Source organism: Anomaloglossus baeobatrachus, chromosome 5 (assembly GCF_048569485.1).
Source record: "Anomaloglossus baeobatrachus isolate aAnoBae1 chromosome 5, aAnoBae1.hap1, whole genome shotgun sequence".
Taxonomy (NCBI): domain Eukaryota; kingdom Metazoa; phylum Chordata; class Amphibia; order Anura; family Aromobatidae; genus Anomaloglossus; species Anomaloglossus baeobatrachus.
In genome coordinates this window covers 19,306,068-19,332,953 of record NC_134357.1, presented here as the reverse complement: position 1 = coordinate 19,332,953, position 26,886 = coordinate 19,306,068, and the positions used below count along the sequence as shown (strand labels likewise).

General features: G+C 44.8%; 1 protein-coding gene across 1 annotated transcript in view; it reads right to left on the bottom strand.

Moving 5' to 3' along the window:
• LOC142312569 (uncharacterized) overlaps window positions 1–26,886 on the bottom strand; it is a 108,900-nt gene that overhangs the window by 67,395 nt on the left and 14,619 nt on the right. The window contains exons 6-8 of the mRNA XM_075351560.1: window positions 26,285–26,405; window positions 8,803–9,765; window positions 2,865–2,932 (exon numbers count right to left, since the gene is read on the bottom strand). Coding sequence (XP_075207675.1) covers window positions 2,865–2,932; window positions 8,803–9,765; window positions 26,285–26,405 — 1,152 coding nt within the window. The remainder of the gene's footprint in view (window positions 1–2,864; window positions 2,933–8,802; window positions 9,766–26,284; window positions 26,406–26,886) is intronic.

The following is a 26,886-nucleotide window of genomic DNA, read 5'->3' as shown; positions in this document are numbered from 1 at the left end:
GGGCACAAGGCCTAAAGCGGGCTTTACAAGCTACAATATATCTTAAAATGTGTCGGCGGGGTCACATCGTAAGTGACGCACATCCGGCATTGTAAGGTACATTGCAGTGTGTGACAGGTACGTGCGATTGCGATTGAACGGTAAAGCGTTCATCGCATACACATCGTACCTTTCTCTAGAATTGCACGTCAGATTGTTCATCGTACCCGGGGTAGCACACATCGCAGCGTGTGACACCCCGGGAACGATGAACAGATCTCAACTGCCTCCTGCGGTTCCCGGCCCACAATGCGGAAGAAAGGAGGTGGGCGGGATGTTTACGTCCCGCTCAGCTCCGACCCTCCGCTTCTATTGGCCGGCTGCCGCGTGACGTCAATGTGACGCCGAACGTCCCTACCACTCCAGGAAGTGGACGTTCGTCGTCCACATCGAGGTCGTATGGAAGGTAAGTACGTGTGACGGGGGTTAATAGTTTGTGCGGCACGTTCAACAAATTGAACGTGCCACACATACGATGGGGGCGTTGCAAATCGCATACGAAATCGTATGCGAAATTGCAACGTGTAAAGCAGGCTTTAGACTGCAGGTTTAGTTTATATTAGTTTGTTTTTCTGTAATTTTACCAGACACCTGGAGTTCTAGTTCTAGTGACAAAATACATGTTTATAGTATTACTCAGTACCACATTGGTTTCTTATCAAGTATATAGTCAAGCAAGTTTATAGTATTGTAAAACATCTGAAACTAGGAGCTTTTGGCATGTCTCATCCGGTGACGCATTTGTTCGGTGTAGATTGACATCTGAAGAGTTGGCCACTCAGAAGAGGGATACTATATTGGACAAATGGAACCTGTTAGAGTTTGCGTAACAATTGGTTACGTAAGGAATTTATTTTCAAGTGAGATATAGACTGGTGAAGAAAACAGAGCAGTCAGAAGCCTGCTTTACCTGTGGAGAGGACGCCCATTTCACCACAGTGTGGATGCCAGGAATGTCTTTGTTGTCACTGTTTTTGCTTCTCGCAGCTGATGTGTTGCTGCAGGTGAAGTTTTGTTTTCTCATGTAGTGTGTAACGCAAGTACTTTACCTTTGTGATGTATATTATGCAAAAGGGTATGCAATATCACACTATTTCCTATTTTCTGTGATCATTTAATCATTAAAATAAAAAATGAATTGCCTTCTTTAAAGTCGTATCCGAACCCTTTAGATACTTGGCAAAACATGTGTTAAACATTTCCCACGTTCTGGACATGAATACAGCTTCTCCCCTGTGTTACTTCTCTGATGTTTAAGGCAATGTGTGCACACCATCTTGAGTGCATCTTTTCATTCTGTGGTCACAGAAAACGCATCTTTGGCTCAAAAAAATGCATGGAAGAACACTTTTTTTAATGTGTTTTTAAAGGAGAAACAAAATATGATAGGAAAGGATAATTGATAGAAAGAAAAAACAGCTATAGTTCTGTTTTTTTAATCTTCGTCAGGCTGCATAATGGATGCAAAAATATCTCGACCCCTTATCTCGGAAGGGGGTGGAGATATTTTATTGAAATGTGGCCAATATATTCTGGACCAAAACTGCAGAGATGTCACGAAATTTCAGCCCTCTACGGCTTTTCTAAAAAAAAAAGTTATTGCAATTTTAAAACGGAATAGTTACAATTGTACCTATTCAGCCGGACAAAGGTGAATTATTTTTTCAAGAAAAAAGAACAGATCCAGCTCACCAACCGTCCTGCTGGTAGTATCCAATTCCTGCGCACGGAATATGGCTAGGCAGCCGTACAAATATAGAAAAAAGCAGCAAGTTTCCAGCGCCAGGAGAAGCTTGGTTAAAAATCCACTTTATTAAGAAAAATAAAATAAAAATAAAAAACCAGCAGGTACAGCATATGTCGGATGACTTACAGAACAACGCGTTTCGACGCTCAGGTCTTAATCATGTTCTGACATTAAATGCGACCAACTTCCTTTTGTTGGATCTCTCCACCATTGATAATCCCAAACACATGTGTGGGTTGTGATAGGCAACTCCCAAAATGGTGGTGGAGAGAGATCCCACAGAATGAAAGGAAAAATACTAGACATAAGAAAAACAGCATTCTCGTATATACTTTTAAAATATGGATATCCACTATGAGTATGATATATACAGTCCTACATGAATATAGTTCATACATATAATTTTTAGTTTAACATAGATTTGCAAAAAATAACATTTTTTTATATATGTATATATATATGTATAGATCAAAAACAAACCACATTATAGCTGTATGATTAAACAAAGTGGCAAAGAATGGAATATAATTAAATTCTTGCAACAGTCAAGGAGACAAAGAATAAATGTCAATTCTATGAGGAAAGTAGGATATAGAATCCATCAGTGCAATGATACACAAGGGAGATATGTAAAAAACGCATGGTCTGAACTAAGTTATAAGGGTTTTTTACATACTTATTCATGAATCTTTTGGTCATCGCTATTATAGTAATTTGGTCAAAAAATATATATATATATATTCTCAGGTCATCAAAAACCTGCATTAGTGGAATTATAATAAATATATAGCAAATAAGTTTGCCCCTTATATAATATTCAAAAAGTTTTTTATATATATAGATTTTTTGGGCTTTTTAGAAAAACTTAATAAGAAGGGGGGGGGGCAAAGAAAAAAGGGGAGGAAATAAAGTAAGTCAGATTAATTTATTTTGATACTATTTTAGTTCAATAATGCAGTATTAAATCCTGGCGGTTATTCAGACCGTTTGGGTTTCTTGTATTAAGAGTGAGGATCCAGAAGGATTCTCTATTGAGGAGTTTCCTTCTGTGATCTCCACCCCTGATCGGTCTGTATACCTGTTCAATACCCATAAACTGGAAGCCGCTAACATCACCCTTGTGAACAGAGGCAAAGTGTTTGGATACTGCAGAAGTCGCAATTGCGTTCTGTTTAGAGACATCAGAAAGATGTCTTCTGATCCTAACTTTTAGTGGACCCATTGTGCAGCCTGTGTACTGGATGTTACATATTTTGCAAGTTATTAAATATACCACATAGGTAGTATTACAATTAATCAGGGAATTAATTTGAAATGTTTTTTGATTAAAGATGGAATAAAAAGTTTTCCCCTTTTGTACATAACTGCACGCTTTACATCTAGTCGCACCACATTTATGAAAGCCTTTTAGGGCAATCCAGGTGGATCGTTTGTCATAACCACTATCACTCAGAAAAAGACTCGGGGAGAGTATACTACCCAAAGTTGGAGCTCATTTAGCAACACATTTTACGTTGTTTTTTACTTGTTTTAATATTGGATCCTCATTTAAGATTGGTAAATATTTTTTCACTATATTGGTGACCAGATTATATTGATTGCTATAGTTGGTGGAAAAGACAATATTGTTATTAATTGTATTTTTCTTTTTATATTGTGATTTATTTTTATGCAATAAATCTGCTCTGTCAATTCCACTAACAATTGTTTTAGCTCGATTAAGAACCCAGGTGGAATACCCTCTATCAGAGAGTCTATTACAAATTTGAGCCTCTTCCCTAGAATAATCACTAGTTTGGGAACAATTGCGTTTTATTCTGATGAGTTCTCCAACAGGAATATTATTCTTGGTCGACATGCTATGACATGAGTCTGCTGTTAATATAGCATTAGTGGCAGTAGGCTTTCTATAAGGTGTGACTATGACACTGTCAGAATCATTAACAGATAAGGTAATGTCTAGAAAGTTCATGGTAGTTGAATGAGAATAGGATGTGAACTTTAAATTAAAACCATTACCATTCATATAAGCAAGAAACTCCTCAATAAGATCTATTGGTCCTGACCAAATAATAAGTAAATCATCCAGATATCTGCCATACCACCGCAGATACCTGGAAAATACATTTTGGTCAGTGTACAGAAAATCTTCCTCCCACCTCGCCATCACTATATTTGCTAGCAAGGGGGAGAAGCGAGCCCCCATGCTTACTCCTCTGCACTGTAGATAGAATTTCTTGTCAAAAGAAAAATAATTATGTCTCAAAAGAAAGTCCACTGAAGAAATTAAAAAATCCTTCAGACAAGTGTCATAGTCACTGAATTTATCTAGATGTTGAGATAGACAGCGTAATGCCACATTATGGGGAATAGATGGATATAGTGAAATCACGTCGCATGAGAGCCAAGAATAATAAGATTCCCAACTGTAACCATCCAAAGCCCTTACGACTTCCTTGGTATCCCTGATATAACCTGGTATATCAAGGAACAGGGGTTGAAAAAAATGATTATCCACCCTCCCAAATTTTCCCCCAATGACCCAATACCCGAAACAATCGGTCGCATTGGGGGAGGAAAAATATTTTTATGGATTTTTGGGAGGCAGTGGTAGATCGGGACCACAGGGTTTTTATTAAATAATAGATCTTTTGTTTTATCATTAATGGCCCCGGTACAGACTCCCTCTTCTAGATTTTTCAGCAACAAGTTATTAAAGTGTTTAGTTGGATCTCCATCTAAGATAATATATGTCTCCACATCATGCAAATCCTGTAAGACCAGTTTTTTGTATAAGCCCGAGTTCATTAAAACAATGGCACCCCCTTTGTCGGCCTCTCTTATAGTAATATCAGAGTTGTTTTTTAACTCCTTAAGTGCCAGTCGTTCTTGAGAAGACAAATTGTCTTTAGGGGGAACCACTGTTTCACTCAACTCGGTAAACTCTGTGACTATAAATTCCTGGAATAAATCCAGGATTTGAGGTCGGGATTGTACCGGATAATATTCACGGTTTGTCAGTGGAGGTTGTATATTTCTAACAGATTCCACTGGTGAAAGCTTTGTTTCAGCTGAAAGGAGTCTCAGATCCATAAGAGCTTTTTGTTCACAAAAGGAAAAAGAGAGGATGTCAGTATTAGTATTGTCAAACTCATCATTACAGTCCTGTGGAGAAATCTGTTTGTTATTGTCAAAAAAATGGCATTTTAACGTAATGCTCCGTGCAAATTTATTCAAGTCCAATATTGTCTGGAAGATGTCAAAATTAGTGTTGGGAGCAAATCCAAGTCCCCTGCTGAGCAAAGATATCTGTTCCTGAGAAAGCATGTAGCTAGATAGGTTCCAAACAGGAATAGTTAATGTCTCTGATGTTGGAGATGGGCAGGAAATATATTGTTTCTGATGTTTCCTGCCCGCTCGTCTTGTGCGTTTTTTGACTTGTACCTGCTGGTTTTTTATTTTATTTTTCTTAATAAAGTGGATTTTTAACCAAGCTTCTCCTGGCGCTGGAAACTTGCTGCTTTTTTCTATATTTGAATTATTTTTTGGTACAAAGATATGTGTGGCGCTTCTTCCCCCTCTCAACTTTTCATATCCAGTACAGTAATAGCAGCAGCTGCGGGCTGCAACCCTCAGTTGTCTGCTGTACCTTGGCTGGTTATGAAAAATAGAGAGGATCCCACGCTTTTTTTAAATTATTGGATTTAAAAAAAAATGACATGGGGTTCCCCCCATCTTTCTAATACCAGCCAAGGTACAGCAGACAACTCGGGGGCTGATGTTATTAGGGTGGGAAGGGCCATGGTTATTTGGCCCTTTCCAGCCTAACAATAGCAGCCCTCAGCCAACCCAGAAGTGACGCATCCATTAGATGCGCCAATTCTGGGGCTGGACCCGGCTCGTCCCTTTGCCCTGGTGCAGTGGCAATTAGGGTGATAAAGAGTTAATGGCAGCCCACAGCTGCTACTAAGCCCTAGATTAGTAATGAGAGGAGTCTGTCAGACTCCCATTAAAAATCCTTTATTTGAAATGAAAGACAAAAAAGCACAACTCTTTCACCACTTTATTAACGCCAAAAACACTACTGCAGGTCTGACGTAATCCACACGAGGTCCCACGCCAATTCAACTCTGATACATTTCAAGCTCCCAGCGAGCATCATAGAACATGACTGCCTGCTGTGAGGTTCAATCAGTAAGCGACTGAAGTGAGCCACACAATCAGCGGTGATGATACTCAGGTTAGCCGTGGCCACAGCTGAAGGTTCCCACTGATTTTAATCTGTGGCCGCAAATCACTTGAGTGACATCACAACTGATCTCGCGGCTCACTGTAGTCGCTGCCTGAACCTCACAGCAGGCAGTCATGTTCTATGGCCATTTGGTGTGGATTCAGATGAAGCAGTGCTAGAGGTGTTGTGGGACCTTGTGTGGATTGCGCTTGACCTACAGGGGTCTTTTTGGGGTTACTATAGCAGTGAAAAAAGAGGCTGCTTTTTGTCTTTTATTTCCAATAAAGTTTTTTTTTTGGCTGTTTGTGTTTATTTACTTTCACTTACAGATTAGTAATGGGGGTCTTAGCGGCAGCTGTGGGCTACAATTAACTCCCTATTACGCAGATTGCCACTGCACCAGGGTAATATGGAAAAGCAGGGTAAAGTGCCGAGACTGTCGCATCTAATGGAAGCGGCAAATCCGGGCGACTGCAGGCTGATATTTCTAGGCTGGGGTGGCAACGAATAATCATGGGTCTCCCCAGCCTGAGTATACCAGCCTCTAGCTGTCGGGTTTTATCTTAACTGGGTATCACAATTGGGTGGACTGCATGCTGTTTTTTTAAACATATTTAAAAAAAAAAAAAAAAAAAAGCTGCATGCTGTTTATTCTGTTTTGATACCCATCCAAGATAAGTGCAAGGCTTGAAGCTACAGCCTGTGGCTTTATCTGTGCTGGGTATAAGACTATGGGAGGACCATATGCCTATTTTTTTTATTTCACTGTATGATATAGACCCGCCCACCAGCTTCTGTGATTGGAAGCATCAGACACGCTGTCACTCAGAGTGGGGGTGAGTCTGTCTGCAACCAATCACAGATGCCAGTGGGCGGGGTGAAACAGGGCATATTCAGTGAAGGTAATGAATGGCCCGGAAAGTGAAAGAGCGGCCACGGGAGCAGGGCGACAGCTACGCTGGTGACTCGGTAATTATGAAGCGCTTGCTCTTAGCCATCCTGAGTCAATGGGAGAGGACTGGCAGATCAATCCCATCACTAGTGAGAAATGCAGGGACAAAATGCAAAAAGAATTGACATGCTGAATTTTGGCTGCATCTTCAAAATCGCAGCCAAATAGATGCACTGTGCAGACAGCAAAGTAGAAACCTCATAGACTTTGCAGTAAAAGATGTAGCGTGCGCACATAGCCTAAAATAATGCTCTCTATGTACATGAAAATATTTTCTCCTGTGTGTGATTTCTCACATGTTCAGTATAATAGGATTTACTTGTGAAACAATTACCACATTCTAAGCAGCAATATGGCTTCTCATCTGTGTGACTTTTCTGATATCTAATAGATGGGATTTACGTGTAAAACATTTCCAACATTCTGAACATGAATATAGCTAAATATAGCTACTCCCCAGTATGAATTCTCTGATGTGTAACAAAATGTGATCTCTGATTGAAACATTTCCCACATTCTCAACATGAATACCAACTCTCTCCCGTGTGAATTCTCTGGTGACTAACAAGATATGATTTCTGTTTAAAATATTTAACACATTCTGAACATGAATATGGATTCTCCCCTGTGTGAATTCTCTTATGTGTAACAAGAATAAAGTTTGTGCCAAAACATTTTCCACATTCTAAATATGAATAAGGTTTCTCCTCTGTGTGTAGTTGCTTAGATTCATATCAAGAGCTAATCTCATTTTAAAACATTTTTCACATTTGGAACATGAAAACGGTTTCTCACTTGTGTCAGTTTTCTGATGTCTAACAAGATCTGATTTAGTTGGAAAACATTTCCCACATTCTGATCATGCATATGTTAAAGGGTGGTTGAGCGTCTTGATAATAGTGGCAGAACCTGCTGTTCGGCTGCAGAGCAGCCCGATTTCTTTTCTCTGCACCCCAATCACCAATTTAGTGCAATACAGTAATAAGCATACTTTTTTTTCATGCGACACAAGCACTGACACTGTCACAGGTTTTAGTAATCAAACTTCTTTACTTGTCAACGTCTTCAAAAACATTTTTTTTTTTATCCCGCCTTAGGCGGGCACATTCTTGTTTCCCCGAAGGGGTTATTATTAGCAACGGACAATTCATACATTTTACCGACCGACTGCTTCCCTGGTACTCGGTGCCCATTGGGGTCCCTAAGCTCCTCATCCTATGCTTCAGCTTCCTTATTTCTGACAGAACCTACTCTTCTCTCAAGAGCCCACTGACCTTCCTGTGACTGAGGGAATTCGTTAGGTTTCCACCAGTGAATGGCCACCACCTGGACTGCATTATGTGTCCGACACCTAGCTCCGACCCAGAAGATCACGCCACATTAAAGTTATTGGGCCTTTCCTCCACCACGTCTCTCACAGACGCAGTTTGTTTCTCTCCCTCAGGGACTCCTCCTACGTCTTGTCTTTCCAGCCATTTTCTCTGACTAAACTCCTCCCCTTAATTAACTCCCTCTAGCCCAGGAGTACCAGGGAAGCAGCTTACACATTGTGGCCACCTAGTGACCGTTTGAACACACTACACCATTATATAAAATTGAAACATTACACACAGTGGATTTGCAAGTGTGGGGCGGCCAAGCCTTACACTCCCTTACACTCTGTATATGTGCATGTGATGCTCCCATTGGGGCATGAGGCATTTTGGGTTACGTCCGATGCTACCCCCATCTTGACCGGGGTCCTCGTTATGAATAAGGTTTCTCCTCTGTGTGGTTTTTTAGATGCATATCAAAAGCTAATCTCATTTTAAAACGCTTTTTCTCATTTGGAACATGAATATGGTTTCTCACTTGTGTGAGTTTTCTGATGTCTAACAAGATCTGATTTAGCTATAAAACGTTTCCCACATTCTGAACATGCATATGGCTTCTCCCCTGTGTGAATTTTCTTATGTCTGACAAGACCAGATTTCTCGCTAAAGAATTTTCCACATTCTAAACATGAATACGGCTTTTCACCTGTGTGTTTTCTTTGATGTATAACAAGAGCTTGGCGTCTTTGAAAACTTTCTTCACATTCTGAACATGAATAACGTTTCTCTCCTGTGTGAATTCTCTGATGACTAACAAGAGTTGATTTTAGTTTAAAATATTTACCACATTTGGAACATGAATACGGCTTCTCCCCTCTGTGAATTAGCTTATGTGAAATCAAACCAGAACTATTGGTAAAACATTTTCCACATTCTAAACATAAATAAGGTTTCTCCCCTGTGTGGTTTCTTACATGAATAACAAGACCTATTCTTGTTTTAAAACCTTTTTCACATTCCGAACATGAATATGGTTTCTCCCCTGTGTGAATTTTCTGATGTATAACAAAATATGATTTAGTTGGAAAACATTTACCACATTCGGAACATGAATATGGTTTCTCCCCTGTGTGAGTTCTCTTATGTGTGACAAGACGATATTTGTTGCTAAAGCATTTTCCACATTCGGAACATGAATACGGCTTCTCCCCTGTGTGTGTTCTCTGATGTACAATGAGATTTGATCTTGTGGTAAAACATTTTTTACATTCTGAACATGAAAATGGCTTATTTTCTTTTAGAGTTGCTGGATATTTCATACCCCTTCTGTGAATTTTACTTTGCTCTTCAGTCTGTGATGAAGCAGAAGATGAGGGTATATCTGGGACAATTGCATGTACATCATGTGTATCTTGCGATTTATCAGGATTTTCTACCTTTAAATCAGACGTCAGATGTCCCTCCGCGCTCCTATTACAGTCATCTGGCAAAAATGTAATCTAATTTGATTATTCATGAATAAGAAAAAAAACCCTTTAAAAACATGTTGCAATTTTACCAACATCACTATGTCACATGAAAAACAAGCCCTCATACAACCCAAGCAACAGAAAATATAAAAAAAAAGTAAAAATATATACAAAAAAACTGATAAATTGCACTGGAGCTCAGATCATGTACCTTATCACTGAATAAAGAAATTGATTATTTATTTTGTAATTTAACTTTTTACTTTAAATTTTACTTGTTAGGTTGTGTGGGAATGAAGCCGCTGGTAGACAGGGATACCGTGTGAATATCTCCAAGAGGTTAAAGATCAATAACTAAATATTTATTGCACTACTGCGCTAAACATTCCATACATATATAAGAAAAAGACCTATTTACCTGTCATAATATGATCAGCGGAATATGTGGGGCATAAATTAAAAATATTTCTGCCACTGATGTCTAAAATCGCACTGCCGTCCTAATAGATGAAAAATACTCATTAATTACGATTGTTAATGTTATTGCTAGCAGTTCATTAATATAAAAACACTGTTTACCTGTCTCAGCTAGGATGAGAAATCATGTGTAGGTGATGAATACCAGATGAATACCCTTCATAAGCTAAAACAAGGAGACTGTTATAGTTCATAACATAAATAACAGCATATGCAAAAACTTTAGTGCTAGGTGACCAATGCTTACAGGTTATATATCTGATGTATATGATAATCTAATACAGAATCTCATGTTGTTATACAGGTATCTGTAAAAATAAAGTAGAATGTGCTTTTATATAATAACTTACTACTTGGTGTAGGGCAGATTGATATCCTCAGTTGCAGCTTTTGATCTGTGTGTGATAAACTCCCAGGAAAGTTCCAATCTGAGTTCAACAAACAAGGTTGTTGCTGGTATAGGAGTCCGAGCCGTGCTGAGCTGGGAGATCTATAGATAGAACACGCTGTGAAATCCGAGCCGCCTCCGGCCGGCAGGCGAGGACGGAGCAGCTGTGTCTGACTATGTGCTGGCGATGTCACCAGCGATCTACTGAAAACTAAGGAGGCCGATAGGGGGCAGTCCTACGCGTTTCTGCAGCATGCAATCTGCCTTCGTCAGGCAAAGCCTGCCCATCGCGTATGGAATTGCTATATAGCGGCTGGTAGATTCTGATTGGGAATTCACTTGATGTAAGGATTATTTTTAGCCACTAGATGTCTCCATATAATTATTCTAGGTGTTTCATCATTATGTTGCCCTATATACTATCTTTAAAATAGATGGATATTCATCATAGATTAAATAAAATAAAAACACCTTACTTGGTTTATGTAAGTCTGTGTATTTAATAGCAGTTTGCTTTTGTGTATATAAAGTAGTTGTTTTGCTAAAAATATATTATTTCTTTATTATTAAAAAAAAATACTAAATTTTTTTATAACAAATTAAAAAAAACCCAAAACACCCAATTAAAAAATCAAATATATAAAGCTCAGTGTATGTGTGTGTATATGTGTGTATGTGTGTGTATGTGTGTGTATGTGTGTGTATGTGTGTGTATGTGTGTGTGTGTGTGTGTGTGTGTTTGTGTGTGTGTCCGCTAAAGGAATTTGCACTGTCGCATTTACAATCACAGAGAACAATAGAGAAGGGGTTTATGCCGCACTATTCACCAGGAAGGAGGACCAGACGATGATCAATCTTCCTTTATTGTAGCTTGTGTCTACGCGTTTCAGGAGCTCTGCTCCCTTCATCAGGACATAAAGCACAAAAATACCATATCTGCAGTAGATCCAGAGATCCCAGCATAAATACAAGGAGAGGAGAAAAAAAATGTCAAGCCACGCCCCCAAATAAAAAATTTGCCGTCTTGGAATGACGCATATAACAGCAAAAACATTTTCATGTATCAAAAGAAAAGGAATACAGAAAGGACAATTGGTAATAGTATAAGGAGTGGGACATGCTACAAAATGTTGGAACAAATTTATTTATAATATTAAAAAATGAAGGAATTTAGAAAATAAAAACTTTATGATTGATTAAAACATTCTGTGTGTTTTACTTTATTCCCGAACCTGCAACTTTATGGGGTTCACGTGCAAAGTTAGGGACTCTAATTGCATGTGCCACTAGGCAATTTGACGGCAGTGTTTGTGGAAACACCACTGTAGTAAATCAATAAAAAAAAAATATAGAAAAGATTTTTTAGTAGATCCTAAGAGAGAAATCACTCATAGATTAACTCTCAGTAACAAGTGAAAATGAGGGATAAAAAAAACGTGAATCTACATTCAAAAGAACGTGGAAGCAGGTGACAGAGTACAAGTAAAAAGCTTGTCTCTGTAAACCATATCTGAAGTGGGGGTGAAATAAGGTCAAAATACCTTTATGGTACAGCTTGGAAGCGAGTGACAGAGTACAAGAATCACGCTTGTGTGGCGCCCTGGACAAGCCAGGACGTCACAGGTACTGCAACAACACACCCCACACCCCGGTTAGGCACATCAGTCACACACACAAATCCTTGTTGCCTCCCTCCAGGGGCTGATGTCCACACCAGGTGGGGCGGGGTCAGGCGGTTGGCCCCGCCCATCGAGGAGTTCACAGTCCTGGAGGCGGGAAAAGGGTTCAGTTCAGTTTAGAGTTGAGTTTTAGAGAGTGAAGTGGTAGAGGAGCTGACTGACCATGTCCGGGTACGAGGCCCGAGCACCAGAGAGCAAGGTTGGCAGACGGTGGTGACCGTCTGCAGGCGAGGCCGATTGACGCACAACCGTGAGGACCGGGGTCGGGCGGTGGCCCGCCGGTACCGTATCGGGGAGCGAAGAAGAGCCAGCACCACTCGGCAGGGCCTACGGACCCCGACTAGGCTTGGAGTCGCCGTTAAACCGGTCAAATCCGTCAGCGACGGGAACCTCCGGGGTTCCCCAGCAATAAAGACCCGACTGAAGGTAACCGCTCAACCGTGAAGGGAAACACAGCTACCGCCACAGCTAGAGTTCCCAGGGCCAGAGCCTGCGGGCAAAAAGGGGCTCCTCCGGCAACACACACCGCTGGGGAGCGGGCTACCGGTGGGAAGCCATCGGGGCCGACAACACACCGAAGGTGCAGGGAGAGACAGTCACCGCCAACCTACCTGGAGTGACCACCGCAGCCGCCTGTGGGACCCGTCCATCCAGCCTTTTGTTTCACCAAAGACTCCGTGTACGTTACTGGCTGAGTGAGTACCACTGTGCCGCCTGGCACCGCGCTGCCCCCACGACCCTGCACCTTCCCAACTCCCGCCATCCACCTTCCAATCCACATTACCGGGCTCCAGGACCACCAAATCCCCCTACCCACGGAGGGGAGAGAAACATCTCAGCTGCTCCCTGTCATCGCTCCCGGGATCCCCGTCCAGAGCAGCGGTGGTGTCCCAACCTCACCACAAACCGTGGGTGGTGTCACGGACTACATCCCCAAACCAAACTACCCCTTTCACTCACGGGCGAGGAGCGCCGCTCGAGTCCCCGGATCCGGCCCACCGCTCGAGCCACTGAGCAGCAGCGGCAGCAGCAGCCGGAACTGAGCCGCAAGCGCGGTCGAGCAGTGCCCCGCCCGCGACACTTGTCTCAGTGAACTTTATCTGAACCATGGGTGAAACAAGGTCAGATTTCCTCGAAAGTATAACGTATGTGTAGTAGTGATATTGACAGGGACTGAGGCTAGTAGTGTCTAAAATTGTATTAAAGCATTAGTAGGCTGAAGAAAAAATGCAGAACAGCCGGCTGACTGTGGATCTGGGCAGCAGAGCATGTGTCACGGGAAACAGGCACGCACAAAGGGGAGGGCGGCCGCAGTTCTACACTCCATTCCCCGTGTGTCACCGCAGCACATTCCATGCAGGGAAAATGTCAAAAACTATTCTCGGTCCACTAATCAGAAGGTATAATGTAGCAAGGAAAAAAGGTACATTTATATAGATTTAAAAACACAGATGTGTGACAGTCCATAAAAAGCTATTATTCAACTATTAAAATTATACAATTCATAAATCATTTTAAAGGAAGGCATTAATAAGGGAACACTTAGTGGAACAAATCAGTGATCTCATTGAGACCCACTGGTTTCAAGGTGTTAAGCTTGTAAATCTAGTAGGTCTCTTTTCTGTTCAGGGCCTCTACTCGATTATGTACCTGAGGAGGAACATGATCGATAGGGGTGACCCTGATTTTGGCCTTTTAACAATCACGAAATTTGCACAGACGCCTCATGTGACCCAGGGAATACAGTTATGCCGGCGTCACACGGGACGATCTATCGTGCTATCGCACGTGCGATCATACCCGCCCCCGTTGTTTGTGCGTCACGGGCAATTAGTTGCCCGTGGCGCACAAAGTCGATAACCCCTGTCACACGCACTTACCTGTTGAGCGACCTCGCTGTGGGCAGCGAACATCCTATTCCTGAAGGGGGAGGGACGTTCGGCGTCACAGCGACGTCACACAGCGGCCGCCCAATAGAAGCGGAGGGGCGAAGATCACCGGACGTAACATCCCGCCCACCTCCTCCCTTCTGCATTGCCGGCGGGACGCAGGTAAGCTGCAGTTCATCGTTCCCGTGGTGTCACACAGAGCAATGTGTGCTGCCTCGGGAACGATGAACAACCGGAGCACAGAAGGAGGTCCGACATTTTGAAAATGAACGACGTGTCAACGAGCAACGATAAGGTGAGTATTTTTGGTATCACATGGTAAGATATCTCGAACGATGCCGGATGTGCGTCACTAATGACGTGACCCAGATGACATATCGCCTGATATATCGTACCGTGTGACGCCGGCATTACTTTCCAAAATTAAATGGAGCTGCGAGCTAAAGGTTATTAATAGCAACTGTCAGTGGTTGCTATAGGATTAAAATAAACTGTTAGTATAAGAAGCTTATATATGAGGTAATAAGATGTTGGTGAAGAGATGGATAGAGACAGACATAAAAAGACAGACAGACAGACCGGGCAAAGAGACAGACCGGGGAAAGAGACAGACCGGGGAAAGAGACAGACCGGGGAAAGAGACAGACAGACACACATATAGAGAAAGACACAGAGATAGAGAAAGAAAGACAGACACAGAGATGGAGACAGATTGATACAAATACAGAAAGAGAGATAGAAACAGACAGAGACATAGACACAGACAATCAAAGAAAGACACAGAGAGACAGACAGACAGCGACACACAGGCAGAGACTGGGAGGGAGACAGAGAGACAGTTACTATCCCGGGCAACGCCTGGGTACTACAGCTAGTATTATATAAAAATTAAATTAAATTCTTTAATAAAAAGTTCCACAGGGCAAAAACGTTTTGCTGAACTTAGATGGGAACTTTCCTGGGAGTTTATCACACACGGATCAAAGGCTGCAACTGAGGATATCAATCTGCCCTATCACGAAGTAGTAAGTTATTACCATATTTTTTCGCTTTATAAGACGCACTTTTGTTCCCCCAAATTTTGGGGGAAAGTAGGGGATGCGTCTTATAATCCGAATATATGGGAATATATATATACTACAGGGTCCAGGGGAGGTGGGGGTAGCTCTGGAGCTGTGCTGGAGACTGGTGAAAGCTGCAGGAGGCAGCGGGAGATCTCCTGCTCCCGCTCATATAATATGCACTGCCGCTGTCCATCACCGTGGTGCTGTAACCGCACCGCGGTGATGAGCTGGGGGAGCGGCGCATATTATATGTGTCTGCTCCCCCTTTGATGGCAAATGCCCCCCCTGTGTTAGATATGGCCTCCATGCTGCTGCCCATAGTAAAGAAGGGAATTTTGTTTACTTACCGTAAATTTCTTTTCTTCTAGCTCCAATTGGGAGACCCAGACAATTGGGTGTATAGCTATGCCTCCGGAGGCCACACAAAGTATTACACTAAAAGTGTAACGCCCCTCCCCTTCAGCCTATACACCCCCCGTGCTGCCACGGGCTCATCAGTTTTGGTGCAAAAGCCCGAAGGAGGAAAAAATTATAAACTGGTTTAAAGTAAATTCAATCCGAAGGAATATCGGAGAATTGAAACCATTTAACATGAACAACATGTGTATACAAAAACAGGGGCGGGTGCTGGGTCTCCCAATTGGAGCTAGAAGAAAAGGAATTTACGGTAAGTAAACAAAATTCCCTTCTTCTTTGTCGCTCCTTATTGGGAGACCCAGACAATTGGGACGTCCAAAAGCAGTCCCTGGGTGGGTAAATAATACCTCATAATAGAGCTGTAACGGCTCCGTCCTACAGGTGGGCAACTGCCGCCTGAAGGACTCGCCTACCTAGGCTGGAATCTGCCGAAGCATAGGTATGCACCTGATAGTGTTTCGTGAAAGTGTGCAGGCTCGACCAGGTAGCTGCCTGACACACCTGCTGAGCCGTAGCCTGGTGTCGCAAGGCCCAGGACGCTCCCACGGCCCTGGTAGAATGGGCCTTCAGTCCTGAGGGAACCGGAAGCCCCGAGGAACGGTAAGCTTCGAGAATTGGTTCCTTGATCCACCGAGCCAGGGTTGACTTGGAAGCTTGTGTCCCTTTACGCTGGCCAGCGACAAGGACAAAGAGTGCATCCGAGCGGCGCAGGGGCGCCGTACGAGAAATGTAGAGTCTGAGTGCTCTCACCAGATCTAACAAGTGCAAATCCTTTTCACATTGGTGAACTGGATGAGGACAAAACGAGGGTAAGGAGATGTCCTGATTGAGATGAAAAGGGGATACCACCTTAGGGAGGAATTCCGGAACCGGACGCAGAACCACCTTGTCCTGGTGAAACACCAGGAAAGGAGCTTTGCATGATAACGCTGCCAACTCAGACACTCTCCGAAGTGAGGTGACTGCTACTAGAAAAACCACTTTCTGCGAAAGGCGTGCGAGCGAAATATCCCTCATTGGCTCGAACGGTGGTTTCTGAAGAACCATCAGCACCCTGTTCAGATCCCAGGGTTCTAACGGACGCTTGTAAGGAGGGACGATGTGATAAACCCCTTGCAGGAACGTGCGTACCTGTGGGAGTCTGGCCAGGCGCTTCTGAAAAAACACAGAGAGCGCAGAGACTTGTCCCTTAAGGGAGCCTAGCGACAAACCCTTTTCCAATCCGGATTGAAGAAAGGACAGAAAAGTGGGCAAGGCAAATGGCCAGGGAGAAAACCCCTGAGCAGAGCACCACGACAGGAATATTTTCCACGTCCTGTGGTAGATCTTGGCGGACGTTGGTTTCCTAGCCTGTCTCATAGTGGCAATGACCTCTTGAGATAATCCTGAAGACGCTAGGATCCAGGACTCAATGGCCACACAGTCAGGTTGAGGGCCGCAGAATTCAGATGGAAAAACGGCCCTTGAGACAGCAAATCTGGTCGGTCTGGCAGTGCCCACGGTTCGCCGACCGTGAGATGCCACAGATCCGGGTACCACGACCTCCTCGGCCAGTCTGGAGCGACGAGGATGACGCGGCGGCAGTCGGCCCTGATCTTGCGTAACACTCTGGGCAACAGTGCCAGAGGAGGAAACACATAAGGAAGCCGAAACTGCGACCAATCCTGAACTAAGGCGTCTGCCGCCAGAGCTCTGTGATCTTGAGATCGAGCCATGAATGTTGGGACCTTGTTGTTGTGCCGTGACGCCATTAGGTCGACGTCCGGCATCCCCCAGCGGCAACAGATCTCCTGAAACACGTCCGGGTGAAGGGACCATTCCCCTGCGTCCATGCCCTGGCGACTGAGAAAGTCTGCTTCCCAGTTTTCTACGCCCGGGATGTGAACTGCGGATATGGTGGATGCTGTGGCTTCCACCCACAGCAGAATCCGCCGGACTTCCTGGAAGGCTTGCCGACTGCGTGTCCCACCTTGGTGGTTGATGTAAGCCACCGCTGTGGAGTTGTCCGACTGAATTCGGATCGGCTTGCCTTCCAGCCACTGCTGGAACGCTTTTAGGGCAAGATACACTGCCCTGATCTCCAGAACATTGATCTGAAGTGAGGACTCTTGCTGAGTCCACGTACCCTGAGCCCTGTGGTGGAGAAAAACTGCTCCCCACCCTGACAGACTCGCGTCCGTCGTGACCACCGCCCAGGATGGGGGTAGGAAGGATTTCCCCTTCGATAATGAGGTGGGAAGAAGCCACCACCGAAGGGAAGCTTTGGTTGCCTGAGAGAGGGAGACGTTCCTGTCTAGGGACGTCGGCATCCTGTCCCACTTGCGTAGGATGTCCCATTGAAGTGGACGCAGGTGAAACTGCGCGAAAGGGACTGCTTCCATTGCTGCCACCATCTTCCCCAGGAAGTGCATGAGGCGCCTCAAGGGGTGTGACCGACCTTGAAGGAGAGATTGCACCCCTGTCTGTAGTGAACGCTGTTTGTCCAGCGGAAGCTTCACTATCGCTGGAAGAGTATGAAACTCCATGCCAAGATATGTCAGCGATTGGACCGGTGTCAGATTTGACTTTGGAAAATTGATGATCCACCCGAAACTCTGGAGAATCTCCAGAGTAACGTTGATGCTGTGTTGGCATGCCTCTTGAGAGGGTGCCTTGACCAGCAGATCGTCTAAGTAAGGTATCACTGAGTGACCCTGAGAGTGGAGGACCGCAACTACTGTAGCCATGACCTTGGTGAAAACCCTTGGGGCTGTCGCCAGGCCGAACGGCAGTGCCGCGAACTGAAGGTGTTCGTCTCCTATGGCGAAGCGCAAGAAGCGCTGATGCTCTGGAGCAATTGGTACGTGGAGATAAGCATCCTTGATATCGATCGATGCTAGGAAATCTCCTTGGGACATTGAGGCGATGACGGAGCGGAGGGATTCCATCCGGAACCGCCTGGTCCTTACGTGTTTGTTGAGCAGTTTTAGGTCCAAAACAGGACGGAAGGACCCGTCCTTCTTTGGAACCACAAACAGGTTGGAGTAGAAACCGTGACCCTGTTGCTGAAGAGGAACCGGGACCACCACTCCTTCTGCCTTCAGAATGCCCACCGCCTGCAGAAGAGCCTCGGCTCGCTCGGGAGGCGGAGATGTTCTGAAGAATCGAGTCGGAGGACGAGAGCTGAACTCTATCCTGTAACCGTGAGACAAAATGTCTCTCACCCAACGGTCTTTTACTTGTGGCAGCCAGGTGTCGCAAAAGCGGGAGAGCCTGCCACCGACCGAGGATGCGGTGTGAGGAGGCCGTAAGTCATGAGGAAGCCGCCTTAGTAGCGGCACCTCCGGCGGTCTTTTTAGGGCGTGATTTAGACCGCCATGCGTCGGAGTTCCTCTGATCCTTCTGCGGCCTTTTGGACGAGGAGAATTGGGACCTGCCCACACCCCGAAAGGACCGAAACCTCGACTGTCCCCTCCTCTGTTGGGGTGTTTTTGGTTTGGCCTGGGGTAAGGATGTTTCCTTTCCCTTGGATTGTTTGATGATTTCATCCAATCTCTCACCAAACAAACGGTTGCCAGAAATTGGCAATCCAGTTAAGCACTTTTTGGAAGCCGAATCTGCCTTCCATTCCCACAGCCACAAGGCCCTGCGTATTGCCACCGAATTGTCGGCTGCAACCGCCGTACGGCTCGCAGAGTCCAGGACAGCATTAATAGCGTAGGACGCAAATGCCGACGTTTGAGAGGTTATGGACGCCACCTGCGGCGCAGACGTACATGTGAGTGCGTCAATTTGCGCCTGACCAGCTGAGATAGCTTGGAGTGCCCATACGGCTGCGAATGCTGGAGCAAAAGATGCGCCGATAGCTTCATAGATGGATTTCAACCAGAGCTCCATCTGTCTGTCAGTGGCATCCTTGAGTGAAGCTCCATCTTCCACTGCAACTATGGATCTAGCCGCCAGTCTGGAGATTGGAGGATCCACCTTGGGACACTGAGTCCAGCCCTTGACCACGTCAGGGGGGAAAGGGTAACGTGTATCCTTAAGGCGCTTGGAAAAACGCTTATCTGGACAAGCTCGGTGTTTCTGGACTGCCTCTCTGAAGTCAGAGTGGTCCAGAAACATACTCTTTGTACGCTTGGGAAACCTGAAATGGAATTTCTCCTGCTGAGAGGCTGACTCCTCCACTGGAGGAGCTGAGGGAGAAATATCCAACATTTCATTGATGGACGCAATAAGATCATTCACTATGGCGTCCCCATCAGGAGTATCAAGGTTGAGAGCGGCTTCAGGATCAGAATCCTGATCAGCTACCTCCGCTTCATCATACAGAGAGTCCTCTCGCTGAGACCCTGAACATTGTGATGACGTCAAGGGGATATCATAGCGAGCTCGCTTAGGCGGTCTGGGGCTGCGGTCCGTGTCAGAGACCTCACCCTGGGATCCATGAGACACCCCAGGAGGACATTGCTGTTCCAACTGAGGGGGACCAGGGGGCAATGATTCCACAGTGCCCCTGGCTTGAGATGCCGGCCTTGACTGCAAGGCTTCTAATATCTTAGCCATAGTCTCAGAAAGTCTTTCAGTAAAAACTGCAAACTCCGTCCCTGTCACCTGGACAGTGTTAACAGGTGGTTCTCCCTGGGCCACCCTTAGCAGAGGCTCCGGCTCAGAAAGTGCCACAGGGGCCGAGCATTGCACACAATGAGGGTCAGTGGAACCTGCCGGCAGTATAGCCATACATGCTGCACAAGCAGCATAGTAAGTCTGTGCTTTGGCACTCTTGCTATTTGTGGACGACATGCTGTTGTCTCCTCTGAGCAATACAGGAGGGTATATAGACAAAAATCAACAGTGCACCATACAGTGTAAAGTATAGTCTATAATCATATAATCTATAAGTACACTTCTGCACTAGTGGGGCCAGCACCACAGGTGCTGCTTACCGCCTGCGCAAAGCGGTTGTGTGGGCACCAGAAATCCTGCCTGGGTCTCCCTGAGGTTGTCTCTCCTCTCCAGCGTTAGCAGAGCTGAGAGGAATGGCTGCCGGCGTCCTGAGGAGAGGAGGGAGCCGTGGGCGTGACCCAGAAAAGTGCGGGAACTGGTGCCCCACTGTGCAGAGTGAGGGGGGTGGAGTATGCAAAGCATGCTCCAGCCCTCAGTGCTGCCGTCCTGTACAGCGTCCCGCCCTTCCCCTGATTGGCAGGGCTGGGGGCGGGAAGAAAACGAGACTAGGCCGCAAAAGCCGGGGACTCGAGTTATAAGCGCGGCCGCCGTATAAGCGCGGTCGGCGCGGAAGTCCCCGGCGCACTAACAGTCCCAGCCGCGCCGCAGTGATAACCATGGCAGCGGCGGTCAGCGCGGCAGTCCCCCTACACGAACATACTCAGCGATGCTGAAGTGTGTAATGGCACAAACGCAGCCAGCGCTGCTGTCCCCGGTGCACTAGCACACCCAGCAATGCTGGAGTGTTGCTGTGCGCGGTCCCCACGGGGACACAGAGTACCTCAAAGTAGCAGGGCCATGTCCCTGAACGATACTCGGCTCCTATCCAGCATGGTCCTCAGGAGCTGTGGATGGAGCACGGTCTCCTGTGCCTGGAGACCGAAAGGATCCCACTTCACCCAGAGCCCTAATTGAGGGATGGGGAAGGAAAGCAGCATGTGGGCTCCAGCCTCCGTACCCGCAATGGATACCTCAACCTTAACAACACCGCCGACAAGAGTGGGGTGAGAAGGGAGCATGCTGGGGGCCCTGTTATGGGCCCTCTTTTCTTCCATCCGACATAGTCAGCAGCTGCTGCTGACTAAGCTGTGGAGCTATGCGTGCATGTCTGACCTCCTTCGCACAAAGCATAAAAACTGATGAGCCCGTGGCAGCACGGGGGGTGTATAGGCTGAAGGGGAGGGGCGTTACACTTTTAGTGTAATACTTTCTGTGGCCTCCGGAGGCATAGCTATACACCCAATTGTCTGGGTCTCCCAATAAGGAGCGACAAAGAAATAAAAAACTCTTTACTTACCTCCGTCAGCATGTCTCCCCGATCTCACTGCTGCCGCTGTGATCAGGCACGCAGAGATGATATCACTTTGCTGTGCCGATCACATGACTGGCACCGAGAACCAGGAAGTGCAGGAGCTCAGCAGCATGGAGGGAGACACGGGGATTGCGGCGCTGGAGAAGGTAAGGAAAGAGTGTTTTATTTTACTATGGGCAGCAGCATGGGGGGCATATCTAACACAGAGGGACGTGTGCCATCCATAGGGGGCCATATCTAACACAGGGGGAGGTGTGCCATCCATAGGGGGCCATATCAAACACAAGGGGAGGTGTGCCATCCATAGGGGGCCATATCAAACACAGGGGGAGGTGTACCATTCATAGGGGGCCATATCAAACACAGGGGGAGGTGTGCCATCCATAGGGGGCCATATCAAACACAGGGGGACGTGTGCCATATATAGGGGGCCATATCAAACACAGGGGGACGTGTGCCATCCATAGGGGGCCATAGGCAGCAAAGGGGGACGTGTGCCAGCCATAGGGGGCCATGGGCAGCACAGGGGGACATGTGCCATCCATAGGAGACCTGTGCCAGCTGTAGGAGACGTGTGACATCTATAGGAGACCTGTGACAGCTGTAGGGGATATTTGCCAGCAATAGGGGATGTGTGCCAGCACAGGGGGAGGTGTGCCAGCAATAGGGAATGTGTGCCAGCAATAGGGGACGTGTGCCAGCAATAGGGGACGTGTGCCAGCAATAGGGGACATGTGCCAGCAATGGGGGACATGTGGCATCACTGGGGGACGTGTGCCAGCACAAGGGGGCTATATTCAATATAAGGGGACCATATCCAGATTAAGGGGGCTAATTTTAGGATGGGGGGGCTATGAGGGACATATACCCTATATGGTTTGTTAGACGGACACTGGCATTATAAGACGGACCCCATTTAACATTAAAAAAAAACTAATTATTTTTTCCTTCACCAAATTTGGGGGTGCGTCTTATAATCAGGTGCGTCTTATAAAGCGAAAACTACAGTATATAAAAGCACATTCTACTTTATTTTTACAGATACCTCTATAACAACATGAGATTCTGTATTAGATTATCATGTACATCAGATACATAAACTGTAAGCTTTGGTCATTTAGCACTAAAGTTTTTGCATATGCTGTTATTTGTGTTATAAACTATAACAATCTCCTTGTTTTAGCTTATGAATGATATTCATCTGGTATTCACATGATTTCTCATCCTAGCTGAGACAGGTAAACAGTGTTTGTTAACGTTATTGCTAGCAGTTCATTAATATAATCGTAATTAATGAGTATTTTTCATCTATTAGGACGGCAGTGCGATTTTAGACATCAGTGGCAGAAATATTTTTAATTTATGCCCCACATATTCCGCTGATCATAATATGACAGGTAAATAGGTCTTTCTTATATATGTATGGAATGTTTAGCGCAGTAGTGCAATGAATAAAATATATACGGTATATACTTTTTCTTTTACAAATTGCAGAATTTTTCTTCACCACTAAATAAAATACAAAATTATACAGGATTGACATCGCTGTGATTGTACTGATCTGAAGAGTCATATTTCAACTTCTTAGTTATAATTAAAAAAAAAACTAAAAAAAAAACAACAAGCGCAATTGCGGGATTTGTTCACCCCCTCCCCATCCAGTATAGTACTGTGTCATTCAAAACTACAACTTGTCCCAGCAGAAAACAAGCTTTTATATAGCGATGTCACCAAAAATATAGAAAGATGAAAGAAGAGGCGAAAACAACAACAAAAAAAAAAAGAATGGGTTGCGGTGGGAAGAGTTTAAAGATAGGGTTAATGAGGATATTATAGAATATAGAATGAGAATAATATGCAATTTAATTGGAATACTTGGGATTGAGAATCCACATTTCCCAGCTCTTTGTCTACTTGGAATAAATTAGTTGCAGTGATGCAAATATTTTTTCACATATACATGTAATATTCCCATAGCCTGGCATAGTCGAAGAGGGTAAGAAGATATTCAGCTCTTTTACCACCCTCCCGTATTTATGTCCACATATAATGTACACCACTGGGTATAAACAATGTGAATATATAATATTAATATTTAACTTTTATTATTACCATTAATCAAATATAAATATTGTTAAAATGTCCCTATTCTTGACCAAGAAATCCCAGTTTGTGGGATGGGACAGGACATGCCCAGTCCTCAATGTTAATTCCCAGTATAATATTGGGAATATATTATCCCTTATATAATGAGGAGTGATATTATAATTAATAAACAGCACTGTGATCATGACACATAAATAATTCTATATGTCAAATGAATTAGGCCGGCATGAAATAGGCACTAAACAAAAATATGACATGCAATACATTGTTTTTTTCTCCCATTTTTCATGAGCTGAACTCTAAGATCTAAAGGCCCTGTCACACACAGATAGATCTGTGGTAGATCTGTGGCAGATCTGTGGTTACAGTGAAATTGTGGACAATCAGTGCCAGGTTTGTGGCTGTGTACAAATGGAACAATATGTCCATGATTTCACTGCAACCACAGATCTGCCAAAGATTTATCTGTGTGTGTGACAAGGCCTTAAGACTTTTTCTATATACAACAAGCAGTTTTCTCTCAAATATTGTTCACAAATTTGTCTAAATCTGTGTGCCTTAAGGCCCCTTTACACACTGCAACATCGCTAACGACATCGCTATAACATCACCGGTTTTGTGACGTAATAGCGACCTCCCCAGCGACATTGCAGTGTGTGAAACGCACCAGCAACCTGGCCCCTGCTGGGAGGTTGCTGATCGCTACAAATCTTTAAGGACCATTTTTTGGTCCTTTATTTCCCGCTGAGCAGCATGCATCGGTGTGTTTGACACCGTTACAACGACATCGTTAGCGACTTCCCTTTCAAATAGCTGCTTTAACACGTCCCTAATGACCAGCTAGGTCGTTCTGCAGGTCCGCATCGCTGCTGCGTCGTTGGTAAGGTCTAACGGTTTGACAGCTCACCAGTGACTCAAAAGAGACTTTGTAGCGATCCAGGCCAGGTTGGGATCGCTGGTGGGATCGCTAGAAAGTCTCAGTGTGTAAAGGGGCCTTTAGGCTGGCCACAATAAAAGGCCACTGTAAAATGTGCACATTTTTAGTAACTGAAGGGAATTTGAAGGAGGAGGAGGGTCGGAAAACCAGTCAGTAACCATTATTTGCCTCACGCAGTGCAACACATCTCCTTCACATACAGTTGATCAGGTTGGTGATTGTGGCTGTGGATTGTTGGTCCTCTCCACTTCAATGGCTGTGAAGTTGATGGATATTGGCAGGAACTTGTCCTCGCTGTCGTATTCGCCGATACAGAGCCCCAAACCTGCTCAATGGGTGACCTGTCATGGTGAAGATGCTGCCATACAAGAACTGGGATGATTTCAGCTTCCAGGAATTGTGCACAGATCCTTGCACCACGTGGCCGCACATTATCATCTACAACATGAGGTGGAAGAACAGGACAACAATGGCCTCAGGATCTCATCATGGTGTCTCTGTACATTCAAAATGGCACCAATAACTCGTAAAATGCACCTGTGTTCGTTGTCTGTAATATACGCCTGTCCATACAATAACCTCACTGCCACGATGGGCTACTATATTCACAGCAGTGACATCAGCAAACCGCTCATCCACACAACGCCATATACACGGTCTGCCATCTGCACTGTACAGTGAAAACCGAGCTTCATCCGTGAATCGAATGTGAGCATTTGCCAACAAAAGTCAATTACGACGACGCTTTTCAGTCTGGTGGAGACCTCCGATGAGGATGACGAGCTGTAGATGAGCTTCCCTGAGACGGGCTCTGACAGTTTGTGCAGAAATTCTTTGGTTTTGCACTGATTGTTGCAGACGCTGTCCGGGTGGCCGGTCTCAGAAGCTCCTGGAGGTGAAGATGCTGGAGGTGGAGGTCCTGGGCTGCTGTGGTTACACATGGTTTGTGGTTGTGAGGCCGGTTGGATATTCTGCCAAATTCTCTGACACACCTTTGCAGACAACTTATGGTAGAGAAATGAACATTCAATTCACAGGCAACAGCTCTGATAAGATTGCTGCAGTCAGCAGCCAACTGCACGCTCCATGAAAATTTCAACATCTGTGACATTGTGCTGTGTGATAAAACTGCACATTTTAGAGTGGCCTTCTATAGTGGTCATTCTAAAGGCACACCTGTGCAATAATCATGCTGGCCAGTCTAAGGCACACCTGTGCAATAATCATGCTGTCTAATCAGCCCTTGATATGCCGCACCTGTGAGGTGGATGGATTATCTCAGCAAAAGAGAAGTCGTCAGTAACACAGATTTACACAAATTTGTGAACATTTGAGAGATAAAGGTCTTTTGTACATAGAAAGAGTCTTAGATTTCTGAGTTCAGCTCATAAAAAAAAAAACAAAAATGGGAGAAAAAAAAAAAGTGTTCGGTTTATATTTTTTGTGAATCTGGTGAAAGTGAGATCTGGTGAGAGATCCACTTTACCAATTTCAATATAAAACTGCTGCATCCAGTGGAGAAGAGGAATGTGTGATCTGCATTCAGTGGCCACTACTCACCGGAGCCGTCATCTGTCGGAGTCTCCTTCTTACACTGCTCGTCACCCCTCACATATTCCTCCTCTTCTTCCATTATGTCTGTAGTAGGACAATGGTGCAGAACTTCATCCTGATTCACAAGCTGTGAAAGAAATGTGCTAAATGTGACCGAATACCTGGAGACTTCACAGGGAATGAATAGATGAGCAGAAAAGATCATTAAAGGGTTATTCCCCCCAAAAAAGCAAGTTATCCCCTATACATTGTACACCGTGTGCAGAATTATTAGACAAATGAGTATTTTGCTTACATGATACTTTTTATACATGTCGTCCTACTCCAAGATGTATAGGCTGAGAGCCAACTACCAATTAAGTAAATCAGGTGATGTGCCTCTCTGTAATGAGGAGGGGTGCGGTGTAATGACCTCAACACCCTATATAAGGTGTGCTTAATTATTAGGCAACTTCCTTTCCTTTGGCAAAATGGGTCTGAAGAGAGATTTGACGGGCTCTGAAAAGTCCAAAAATGTGAGATGTCTTGCAGAGGGATGCAGCAGTCTTGCAATTGTCAAACATTTGAAGCGTGATCACCGAACAATAAAGCGTTTCATGGCAAATAGC